The sequence below is a fragment of the Nomia melanderi genome, chromosome 13 (assembly GCF_051020985.1).
Source record: "Nomia melanderi isolate GNS246 chromosome 13, iyNomMela1, whole genome shotgun sequence".
NCBI lineage: Eukaryota > Metazoa > Arthropoda > Insecta > Hymenoptera > Halictidae > Nomia > Nomia melanderi.
Window position 1 is genome coordinate 8,366,019 of NC_135011.1, and position 13,722 is coordinate 8,379,740.

Below are 13,722 nucleotides of genomic sequence, written 5' to 3' on the forward strand. Positions count from 1 at the left end.
GGATTTTTCTATTGATTAGGAAGCATGACCGATTACTGTGTTATTGAGTATTTTATAAGAGGTACAGTAATGGTATTAGGTATTAAGTTGCGGTGGTCTTAGGATTCAATACCTTCGTTTGTTTAAATATTCGTTGACATGAAATTTTTCAGTAATTTTCAGTAGAAATTTTGTTATTAGATAATCTTTTCTTAATTCGATGTACTAGTATTATATCACATTTTTATAACAAAAGACAGTCTTCTCCTTTAGTGAATAATAACTCAATGATAATCGTATTGACAGTAATTCATGAAATTTAATTCTAATTCTTCAATCACGCGTCTAACTATTACCAAAATTCCCATCAAATCTGAAATAGTTTTTGAACGAACGATAGAACTGAACGAAATGATTAAAGTGGAATTAACACTTTGAGGACGAGGACATAACAGACTATTCAAAACTTTCACCAGAGGAAAGTAAATTGTACACTAAACTCTTAAATACTGGGAAAAAGGAAACCACTTACTGAGCTTTGGTTATTCGAATAATTAAATTACACGTTAGATATTATTTTCGATGTTGTTAATTATCTGAACATAGAAATTCACTCATCATCTTCATAACCAAAACAAATTAATTTTAATAAAAGAACACTGGAGAGGAAAAATGCGTGAACTCGGACTGAGGAAATGGTCGCGGGAGAATCGAATCCTCTAAACACCATTTTTTTTTTAACAAAAGAATTTTATTCTTTCTCAATTTACGATAACAAGTGACTAGCACTTAAAATACAGCGATCGATATCGGCCAGAATTCGAAAACCGCATAACACACTCACGCCCCATAGATTCTCCGATTTTCACACGCATTACACCTTTTTTTTGGAATGTATCGATTAGGCACACTCTGGAAGCTCATTCTTTCATCCCTCAATTTTACCCGCTCGTCGGTTTACCTTTTCTCGACTGCGATGTCGTTCCCTGCAATAATTTCCCGTAGACCAACGACAAATTGTCGATTCGACGCTGTACAAATATTTATCGTACCCACTTTCAGCAGTGGACAGTATAAAAATATTAAAAAAAAGAAAAACAGAAAGAACGAATTCAGAGAGACCGCGGTGGAGGAAGAGAAATATATCCACAGCACATCGAGGACTGTAGTTGAAGCGAAACTGATAAACTCGGCTCAAGGTCACTGGTAAATCCACCCTTACGCTTACGTTCTTCTACCCTGTTACTCCATTTAGTTTCTCCTGCGACGTCATCAATTGTAAATTTAGCGCAATATTATCATTTACAATTGTAAATACATCGGCAGTGACCACTCGCCGAGAAATTAACACGTTCTTTGTTAGAAGATTCAATTTTGCAGTGGGAAGGTACTAGTTCTGCAGTATTCGAAATTTTTATATTTTTGATGCTGTGAAATAAGAATTGAATTTTGATAGTTAAGTGTTCAAATTTTATAGTTCGATACTTTAAACTATTCAAATAGTATAGTTCGACAGTTTAAACTGTTGAGCTGTAATAGTTTAATAGTTAATTGAATTTTGTATCATTGTTATGGCTGTAGTATCGTGAAAAGAGATTAATTAAAGCTGACTCTCTCAGTTGCTTAACCCTTTCAAGCACAATGGCCCCAAAACCATTATATTTAGACCGTTCTGTTAATTATTATTTGGAAGAAACATTATTCTAAGGTACATTGAATTCTGCTGGAAAAATGGTTCTGTGCATTCAAGAGTTAAGCATCAATCCTTTGCGGACGAATGTAATTAAGTAGATGATGTTAAAATTTCAATTGCAGCATAAAACTTTACATTTGGACAATCAAGGCTTATCCTTCATGATTCTTTGTATTTCGTTTTCCAGTACGTTATGATCAGATTGTACATCATTATGTAAATGTATATACCTTCTTATGTTTTCTTGTCAAAGTGAGAATTAAGTGGATCATTATTTCTCACGTTATAGGCTTCAAGGAATTAAAAGTAAATTGAAAACCTAATTAAATAGCCATTATGGCTATTTAATATTCTACACATCTGCATGTCCCGTAAATGCATCAAATCTGCATACTAATAACGTTATTCGATATTTATAACATCATCTATACGCTTAACAGAATCTTCGTCCGCAAAGAATTAAACCAATGGAGAGGGTAATCAGCGATTAGTAATGGCTCTTTAACAGTGAAAAAACCGTTCACGAGATTTTTCTTTTTACTTTTGTTTCATAAATTTCACAATTTTCCAATGTTCAATCTTTCAATTTTTAATTTCTCAATTTTCCAATGTTCAATCTTCCAATTTCCAGTTTCTCAAATTTCCAATGTTCAGTTTTCACTTTCTATTTCGAATTTCTCAAATTTCCAATCTTCAATCTTTATTTCCCATTTTTCATTATTCACTTCATCTATTTTAAGAACATGTTCGTTCGCTTCAACCACACTTATTTCCCGAACAAAAACAAAAATCACTAACGGAGCCTAGAAAAGGTATCCCCGCGAGTTCAGAGGACCTCTCTAATACCCGCCGCTGACAATACGAAAGGCACTGAAAATATACATACACGTAATACACATTACGCAAGAACCTTAAACTCGATCATAATCGCTAGCGTACGTTTACCGTAGAAAAAACCGAACGATGCGTCCTTTCATTTTTCTACATTTTTTCCTCTTCTCGCAAAAAAAAAGTATGCTCGAACCTGGTCACACTCAACTGAGACATTCACAAGCCAAACCGACCAACTCCTAAATAACTCCAAACATCAATACCGAAGCATATAACCAATACTCTGATAACCCAATTTCATCAATTCCTCGACCTCTGTTATCACACACCTAACCCTTAATTGCTACAGAACATCTATAAGACTTTCAAATTTTCATACCTCATTTTATACCCTATATTCTGCATTTCACAATCAAAATCTAATACCCAATCATCAAAATAAATAAACAACCACGACAAATTCACAGTTTTCCACATTTTATATAGTAATAGTATTGGTTCGAATGTCTATAGCAGTTAACGATTAATTCACTTCGGCGAATGAATGGCTCAATTATCTCGTTCGACGCAAAGAGAGAGAAAACGCAAGGGAAGAAGAGAAGAAAACAGACAGAGACACAGAGCGAGAAGAAAGAAAGAAAAATACGAGAAACAGAAACGAAATTCCGAATTCACACGATACGAAAACGAAAATACGCGCACGCGCGCACGCACTCACGCGAACCCGCGATAAATATTTCTCGGAGCAAATCTCTGATCGTGTCGGCCCGATTTCCTTGGGCAGTCCTATCTCACCCCCCTCCCCCCCATTACCCGGATTTCTGTTCGAAACCTTACTCGTCTACGTTTCATCGATTCCATCGGTCCTCGGTTAAGAGTTATACTCAGCAAGTGAATGTGCGCTATGTACACTTAGGCTACTTTCGGTAGGAACATTAAGGTCGTCGAATCGATTATTCTCGACTCGGGAATTCGATCGCGAGACTGAAGATCCTTTCATAACATTTGATCTTGAACAGTAACCGAGAAGATTCGTGATGTAGAGTAAAGAATATGAAAATTGACCTTCGTATAATTGGTATCAGTAGATTGTTTTGTGCGTTAGGTTATTTTGGGATTCTGAATAAAGTAGAATTAAATGTTTCACCTAATTTTTCAATGAGTATTGTCAACGAAATATTAATAACGAATTTTGCAATTAACGTAGATACTGTTATATAGTTTCCTGAACTTACTATATTGACACAATTTTATTTCTCAACAATATTTTACTTTTCAAGCATCTAAAATTCAAAGAATTATGAACGACCATGTAATTACTAAAAAAAATAGTTGTAGATATTAGAAAGTATCATCAACTCTATTGTACTCAGTTCAAAAAGGTCAGTGTGACTAAATTTTTGAAATTCATTCGATGCACACTATTTAAATTTAATTTCCTCTCGAATATGTAGATAGTCTATTAATTAAAATTTACCTGGCCTGGATTTCAACGATCTGATGCCAATTATGCGACAAGGGATTGAGATCGATATTCCATTCGTAGAATATTTAGAAACGTCGTTCCAATGATTCGAGCGCATGGCAAGCTTAGCATCGACAGGCCCGCAGACGTCGAACGTCTCGCGATCGTTCCCGAGCGCAGAATAAACTCTCGAAAGCAAAACTCGGCCGCGTGCCTGACATTACAACCAGTTCGTTACGATTTGAGCTGCTGCTGCTTCTTCCTCCTCTCGTTTCACGATCGGCGAGGGAGCACGATCGAGCGATCTCTTTCGGTGCAAGTTCCTCGTGCGTTAAATAAACGATCGTCGCGCGTCTGTCGCTTCAAACGCGATCATACAGTTGACGCAGGCGGCACAATGCAATCGTAAATTAATTAAGACGCGTAACACATGCGCGGGACGTCGTAAAACGAAGACAATACAATATGTTGTTGGTTTAGTTTCAGGCAGAACGTGTTCTTCGACTCTTTGCAGTGAATGACGAGTACACTCGTCAGGAAGAAATGTCACAATCAAATTGGTCAAAATTTCTTGCATACGATAATGTACTCGTAGATTTAATAATTAAACTGAAATAAATATAAGCATTCGATCTTTCGAAATTTGGAGAGAAACATTTTTTGTGATTTTCGTGAGAAATTGTGAAGTAGTTGTTTTGACTGCTGGTTCTAGTGTCAAAACATAACTTTGTAAAGGTAATGTTTTCTTATTGTTTGGTTGAAAAAGTAAAATTATAAGTCGGTAAGCTTGTGTAGTGGTAAATTATCATTAACTATGGTTGTCTTTTGATATGCATATTCAATGTACAATTCTGCTGTTACTTTTACTTTATCACAGTTCTAATTTCAATTTATGTAAAGGAACTGATGCAAAGACGAAACATTTGTGTGGAGAAATTACAATAAAATGAAGCTGTCGAAAGAGATTTTCAGTTGTGCATTTTGAATCGTAGACGACGCGAGAACCAGTTTCTTCAAGGCAGTAAAAGTGTTTGTATGATACGATCCGTGACAGTTCCGAAGGGGTTCAAACAAAAGTGATATTTACTCTAGTGAGACACTGTGTGTTGTGTCTCGAACGACCAAGAATGCACAACTCAGCAACACGTGCCGCCTCGAGGCCATTAGACACCTAACTGCTGGCGACGCGGTTGTGAAGAATCTTCTTATATGGCAAGGTATGCAATCCTCCCCATACCAAAATCGAACATGACAAAGTCACGCGATCTACCCGGCAAGAACTCAAGAAAACGTAGACAACTGCGATTGGTACACGTCGATCAGTAAACCAATTTCTCCTCACGCCAACCGTCAGCATCAATGGACTCTGAATCGATTACTAATCAGAACACTTATAATTAGATAAAGAAAATCTATTAGGAAATCAATGTCTAGTTCCAAATTACTGTGTATAAAGACTGATTAGAATAGTAGAACCACTCAACGCCTACAAATAATACATTAAAACAAAAAAATTGAATTTAATAAACTATTATTTATGTAAATGTGTTCCTAACGATATATTCGAAGTTTTAAAAAAATGATAAAAAAGCTTGAAATTGAGAAAGTAATCATACTTATCACTCTCATATTTGTCTTGAATAAAATGTAAATTTCTCAAAAACATCCAATTCAATTTCTAAATAACTGCGTACAGTTGCTTTTCTACATTTCTTTACCAATTTATAAGTTCAATACTCTCTGGCCAGGGTATATCACATTTAGATACACATTGTATTGTCGACAGACCTGAAAAACGGATTGGGTTTCATAATCCGTGATCAAAGTGTGAGAATATAACACTGCACCACCGGCAACCATAGATCCTGCATTCGAGTGCGAAAAGACAGCACAACCGAATCGTGACTGCAGCGCATTCCGCGCGAATGAACGGCCTTCATTCGGCGGAGGCTGCGAAATTTGAAAGACTGTCGGGTTTCGTTTCAAAGGCGACGCAAGTCCTCGCGCTCAGAGCTCGTTTCTGGTTTCGCAACAGCGAAACGAGCTCAGAATCGGCAAACCTTATAATATCACGTGCGATACGTAGATGGTAATCATCTCTCATCAGGCGGGCTCGATTTCCACGTCGAAGAGAAAATCTTCGATAGCACGAACTTTCTTCTATTCCGTTTAATTTATCCTTTTTATCGGGACTGGCTCTCTAAATAACCTCGAAAAACCGTGCTCCTTTTATTTCTTCTCGCGACGCGATAAACATCGAAATTTACGATTCGGCAATTTGTACGTCGGGAAAAAACTGGAACTCGTTTGTTTATGTTAAAGACCCACCCGAGGAATTAGAATCATACGAGAACGCCGTGCGCTCATTTCTAGGAGTGAATGCACTGGAGCGTTTGGAACGTGACGACAGCTGGTAACTTCAACGCCTGCACAGGCGATTACGTGTATCGGGATCTCTTAATTTAACACCTCCACGGATCGCGTTGTGGAACAACTGCTGGAATAAATTACTTTTGTATTTTAAACGAGTCCAGGTACTTGGAACAGTTTTTCAAATTGCCATTGCTTACGTTCTCGAAGAAAAACAAGAGACTCGTTGCGAGGAAACTTAAACAGGCTTGTCCCAAATTAGAACACTACGTCCTCCAATCTCATTATAACGAATCCAAATCATTAATTTCGATTCAGCATGGATTTACCTTGATCTGACAAGAAAAAATAATAACTTCCCCAACAAATTTTCGACAATCGCATAAACCATTCGCTAATGTCTCCATAAATAGCCTTCACTAACAGAATCCCCCTGGCGAGAGACCTACCATCAAGATCCCGTCATCCCGGACGCGTTTAAAGCTAAAAACGTTCAGGAACACCATTCCGATCAACGATACTCCGTGCAACTGAAACGAGAAAAGAAGACGGGGGACCGTACGAGCACTCGCGCACGCGCACACCGCGAAGGCACAGGGTACGAGAGCGAAGGCAAAGGCAACGCGACCGAAAGACATGTCCCGCGCGCTCAGTCTTCCACATCTCCAGCAAAGGCGTCTCGCAGCAAAAGTCTTTCACACGGCCCGATCAATCCACTGTTCTCACGAATGTCTCTTAGCCGGCTAGAACTACAATGAAATGAGTCCCCGGCGGCGGGGGTCTCGCGCAAATGTCACGCGTCGCCCCGAACACGCGTCGGGAACGATCAACAACACCATCCATCGAGGCATCGTCCATCTTTGCCCCGCAAGTGTAACTCTGGCACGCGCCATGTTCGCGCCCTGCACCCTCTTCCTCCCTCGGAAACGGATGAACGAGCAGTTCTACTGCGAAAGGACGTCCTCGAGGATGATCCTTCGTAGAGGAAGGGATTCATTACCTACAACGTCCTCTTCTGCCGAAGACTCCGCGAGCTGGGTACCCGTTGTCCAGAAGACCGCGCGGACATTGTTCGGGAGGCTGATAAACCGCTTTGCTACCGCCCGACGTCCGTTCCCGGATGTCCTCGTCAGCGGTTCGCATAGACATTGCTGCTAAGAACCACCACGTCGGCTCTCAGGTCTGGTTCGTCACGGCCTCCGAGGAGGAGGGCGCAGAGGAGGCGTCATATGCTCAGCGAGGGCCTCTTTTTCCGGTCCTTGGTGGTGTTCTTGCCGAAGATCGTGCCCAGCACCCTTGAGACCGAGTGCACGCCCAGCTTCCGGCGGATCGGCAGCGCGCGCAACAGCTGCACCGACCGGGCCTCCCTGAGCAACGCCTGGAACGCCAGCGCAGCTCCCGCAGGACTCTCCGCCGCGCTGACCTCGTAGAATTGGCAGCCGTGCGCGAGCGACAGTTGCTGGCCCTCGTCCACACACACCTCTCTGGAACAAGAGAGAGATTTGATTAATTGAGATTTTCGGGCGGACAGATCGAAGAACTTTCTGATCTTTTCTCATGTTTTGATTAAACTCTTTTTGTCATTTTTTAAAGACCTCTGTAGCTTTCTGTTGGAAAGTTTTTAAAGAATGATATTATAGGGTGACCTAATATTTGACGAACAACGTCTTTTAAGTGTAGTTTAATATGATTTTTAAATATCTAAATACAATGTTTCTTAAGAACGACATCTTAAGACGATTTGTGTATTTTACTGCCTGATGTATTGTAATGATGAATATTAGATTTTGCGTTATTTATGCATCTAAAGAAATGATTCTTCTTATTTCATTTTTCAACCATTACAGTTATCAATGTAGATCATTTATTTCTACACATACTAAATAAATATACTGAAACTGTAATGATTATCTAAACTTCCGAAAGGACCCAAATTCTATCCCAACGTCCATACCATCCACGTTAACCAAAATCCCGCCCATCACCTCCTAACAATTCCGAAAACAAAGGCGTAACAATAACGACGCGCTAAATTCGGCGCACCTTTCCCACAACCGAAAATCCCGAGATAGCGCTCAAAGGAAGCGATTTTTAAAACGCGTAGCAGCGCAAAACGAACAGCATTCCCAACAACCTCGCGGCCGCTAATTTACAGCGTCGCTTCGAACAGTGTCAGCGCATGGCATCGAATCATACGAGGATTATTCCGAAGGTGATCATACACGGCTGAATAAATTCCGCGACCAAAAGAATGCATAAAAGCCGGAGACTGTCGGCCGTGTCGGATCCCGTATAATAAACGAGTAAATAATCATTACAGTCAAAGGTAACGAGGGTACAAAGAACTATCCGGAGTTTCTCGAGCGTTGCCAGAAGGCGAAGCCAAGAAGAGGCGCACTGGCCTGGCCGAGAAAGAAATAGACAATCGCGGGAGGGTGGAACACGGCTCTTTCGCAACACGCGGAGACCGTAAATTTTCGGGGCGGGAAAAAGGCGTCACGGGGGATCAACGGAAGCTGTCAAGGTCCGCGGCGCGGATCGAAACGGGTGGACGGGTCACGACTTCTTGGCAAACAGCGTTCCGGATGAACGGAAGCGGTGGAAGGTGAGTGAACGCGGACATAAAGGCGGGAAGAACGCGGAGTCACTGGAATTTCGCCAGCCTGGACGCTGCTCGGGTATTTATAATTGCTGATGGCGGTCTCTGTTCGATAATTCGATCTACTTCCTGTGTGTTTGCTACCCTTGCGATTATTCGAGTAAAATTGGTAGGTACGAGAGACTTTAACGTTATAAAGGAGAAATAATATGGAGCCGTTTGTGTATGTGGTTAAATGAGAGGGACAATGGGAAATTGAGTTGGATTGGGTAATTTGGTTTGATTTGAAGATATTACTTAAATGTTGTAGGCAGATGGACTTCGGATCAGTGGAAAGAAGTTAATGTTAATAGTTTTCTGTGAAGATCATGGATTTTATGAAATTGAAGTATCTAACAAAATGAATATAATGAATAATAAGAGTTTATAGTAATATTATACATAAATATAATAAAGATACAACGATGAAACGTTCAATAACAAATAGTTATGCTACATTTTCTACAGAAAGCCGGCATATCACGTTTAAAGATTGAAATACAATTAAGTCAAATATCTCAGAAGTGCTAAATCTCGGGACGAACGCAGCCGAGCGTTCCTGCGCCCAATAAACCTTAGGAATTCCTCAAATCCCGGCACGTCATTCCCTCCCAACGAAACCCTCGCAGCAACGAGTCCCTATTTCACTCCGGGTGTCCATAAATTGGCGAATTTGCATGAGGATCCGGGGTCAATTAATCAGCAACGGAACGACAGCTATCATCGCTAACGAAATCCCTCGGCCGGTAAGGGGCGCGCGTTTTTTTTAATCCACGGCGATCGATCATCGATCCCCGGGACGAGCGCGGAGGATGGTGGGGCGCTCCGGCAACAGAAGATCCACCGCGGTGTATTTTAGCCACGATGAACTCCAGCATGGAGGCCAGCGATATTTATGGTGGCAATTAAATTCGCGGGAACACATGATACTCTCGAAGCGTCGAACGGGGGAGAAACGGCGGACGAAGAGAGGGGCGGTAGAGGAAGGGGTAGCGCGTGGGAGGGCCGCGCACACTTCTAATCGCGCGCACGAGTCCCGTATGCATGCACACGTGAGCAGGCACCACGTTCGCGGCCGTTAATCTGTCCCCTTTTATTTTATACGAGGCGATCCGTTGCTTTACGACGAAAGGTGTTAGATTCGAGCCCCTCGTCTCCCGCGGTCTCCGAGAGCTGAGGATGCGACGGACGTCGGGCTAAGGGAGTGGGAGATGGAGGAAAAGCGGAGCGGTGCGAGGAAGAAAATTGAATATCTCGTGGAAGAAAGATGGCCGGACGAAGGGAGAGGCTCGACATTTCAGTGCCTCGACATGCCGGATCAGGACACCCGGCGAAACGACGCGACCTTTAAACGACGACGCGGATCACCGTCGACCGGATTACACGCCGCGCTGGTTCGAGCTGATCGAGACTACTCGGCGGCACGGGGTTTACAGGCGTTAACGCACGGGGCGCAACGGAGTTTGATTATCTAGTGGAACAAGGGTACGCTTTTTTGTGGAGAAGTAGGTGTTGAACAGTTTTGGCACGGGGTCTACAAGAGCTAACGCAGAGACTTCAACGGACCTTTCATTATCTAGTGAAACAAGGGTACGCTTTTTTTTGTAGAGAACTGGGTATTAAATACTTTTTGGTTTCGTGGATTGGATGTAAGATTATATATCAGTGGCTCAGAATAATAGTGGACCAACTATTATTTCGGAGTTCTCGAGAACAGAAGGCTTTCGTGAAGTGTTGTCGGATTAATTACATGTTTGATTACTACGTAAGTAATGTCGTTCCGTATCCTCATTTGTAAGGTAATTCGAAAAAGGCATTATTAAATTAATCGGAAAATGGGAAAATATCATACACAGTGATAATGAATACATTGATGATAAAGGAAAGCGAGAGTATTCACGTTTTATACTATTAATTGACAAAAAATGACGTTACTCTTGGGTTAATTTAATACTAATACTAAAATAATACAAGTGCTATTAATAATACGAATTATTATTAATTATTAATATTAATAATATTCAAATGTATAAGCTAAGATAGAGTACAGATTCAATGAAAAATGTAAAATAAATCTTTTACATTATGAAAAACACAGATTTCAATTGCATTTTTGATCAAGCAAATCCCTCATTTCATCGAAGTAATTTCTCCTTCGAGTATGGTGTAGAGAGCATGTGTACATAATTTCCTTATGTAAGCATAATAATTACTTGAAAACACATTGCAGTACAAGTTTGTATATAATTATAGAAATTCCTGTAACATATTCTCACGGTTTACATTATTGTCTCAGGGATCAAGCAAAATTATTTATGAAAGCTGGGTGTGCGTGAATACCTTCGGCTCTCAGCTGTCCGTTTCTATATTTCTCTTGTTTAATATCCAATCATTTATTCTGATATAAACGCTTGTATAAAATCTTATTTATTGGACAATAAAATTTGTTAAAACGTTCGTTTCTTAAATACCTGCCAGGCTGAAAATTCTTAAGTAACGTTTGCTTAATAAAATTGTATTAAGGTCATGGTATAATATATAGGAATTTTCCACTTTCCCTTTTCTATTTAAAGAACTAAAAAGTCTGTGTATAATAAAATAATAATAAAATAAAGTAGAGAAGATTACTGGCGTCTCTTTCCTGAGATTATGTAGGAAACTTTTGCAATAATCTCGATACTAAAGGCTAATGATGTGTATCAGGCTGAAGGATTTCCTGGTTTTCACATTTTTATGGAAGGAACGAATGTCCGATACTATAATATTAGACACGCGCTTATTACCGAAGCGTGAGATAGGTTCTTTTGTAGAAAGAAATACAAATTTACTTTACGATGGTATTAATTACTGTTGGCGAATTAAAACACCCAAAAGAAAAAAACGAATTTTTCCTTTGTTCCATTTAACCATGCATTGATTTAGAAAAATATAAATTGCTGTAAATAATTCACACTCAATCATCTTCGAGTAAGGGTCAAATAACTTAATATTTTAAAAACACAACCAAACTTTTCACTCTTGCGTAAAAGGTCTCAAAAAATCTCGGAACACCGAATCTATTATTTATAAGACGAAAAATGGAATAATACAAAAACAGTAAAACTAGACCATAGCTAATGATTAAATACAATTTGCTTGTCATTATCGAGAAAATAAATTCCAGTTCAATTCACATTTTTATAGAAATCTAAAGCTACCAAGTTTACAATCTATTAATGCACTGTTCTCGTTTTGAAATTCACAGGATTCCAATATTTCAAGGCACAGCCCCTGAGAACAATTTTCAAGCATCCACGGAAAAATGTCGTCCGATCACTCCTTTCTTCGATATCAAAACATTGTTCACCTACATATCTCGCCGCGAGACTTGTTCCTCCATTTGCGCGAGACACGTGCTTTCTACTTGGCGCCAGCTTAACACGCGCCGCAATTTCAACAAACGCTCGCGCGGAAACCAGGAACAAGCAGCCAAGTGTTCACGGGATCAAGAAAGAAATATTCGGATCGTCGCAAAAAACTGCGAGCGTTCATAGAAGCCTATTAAACGTATAAAACTGCAGGTTCATGAAAGTAATTAGAACCTTAAAAAAATTAATGTTGCTCGGATATAATATATCGATTCAACCGGAAAGAAATGTATCCCCGTTTTACAGGTAGAGTTTCCTTGATTATTTCATAATCAAGAGCGCATTGAATTAGATAATTTATTATATTTCGGATAATGGACACTCGCCTGCTGGCTTTTAGATGTTTTCGCTATCAAAACCAGTGGCGTTGTTTGCTACGTGGAACGGGATTGGTTATTGAAGGCAAATATAACTAACAGTGAAAGACATTTATTCGTCTTTTGTAAGTAACAAATTATTCGCTTTCATTACCAGCGACTTTTGGCCCTATAAAGAACATTTTAATGCTTCTTGCATGACAATCTTGGTAAATATATGGAATATGAATAAATAGAATGGAGGCTCTGTGCATTGAAATCAAACGCAATACTGTAAAACAGGTTAAAATAAGAAATTTTTGTGAAAGACCAATAGGAACTTAATGTTTTCTCTATATTATACAATAGAACCATTCACAGACATAAATAATCTAGTAAGTTGAGCAATTAAAGATTTTACTCGGCCCCAATACATTCAAATATTCTCAATTCTGGATCTCTAAATAGAAAACTTATGATTGGAATAACAAAAGAATCTTTAAAACTAGAAAAATACCAGTTAATCTTTCTTTTCTTCTAATTAACAACATTCAAGAAAAACAATATTATTTCCAAATACCCCCACCTAAACGAATCAGCCAATTCAACGCTGAACACCTCTAAATAACAAATACTATCCAATCAAACAACAATCATCTTCAAAACAAAAGTTTCCACATAAAACCCAAACTAACCTTTAAAAACCAAATTCCCACTGAATAAAGCTCTTAAATCCAATTCGAAACCGAAGGCAACGACGAACCGATCGAAAAGATCGGCACAGAATTTGTGTAAATTTTTCACTTAGTTAATATTGCTTTCTCTCCTAATTAACTACATTCAACAAAAACAATATCTTCGCCAAATATCCCCACCTATCGAATCAGCCAACTCATTTCATAGCAACGCTAAACACTTCCAAACAGCAAATTATCTCCCATCGAACAACAAACATTTCCAAAACAAAAGTTTCCACATAAAACCCAAACTAACCCTTAAAAACCAAATTCCCACTGAATAAAGCACTAAAATCCAATTCGAAA

The 13,722-nt window shown here is 39.4% G+C and overlaps 1 protein-coding gene across 2 annotated transcripts in view; it reads right to left on the reverse strand.

Moving 5' to 3' along the window:
- Positions 1-717: 717 nt before the first annotated feature.
- The window catches only part of LOC116432294 (ras-related and estrogen-regulated growth inhibitor), a 109,402-nt gene continuing 96,397 nt past the window's right edge, over positions 718-13,722 (reverse strand). For both annotated transcript variants that reach the window (XM_076373318.1, XM_076373319.1), the window contains exon 6: positions 718-7,822. In XM_076373318.1, the coding sequence (XP_076229433.1) occupies positions 7,564-7,822 (259 nt within the window). In that variant the 3' untranslated portion in view covers positions 718-7,563. The remainder of the gene's footprint in view (positions 7,823-13,722) is intronic.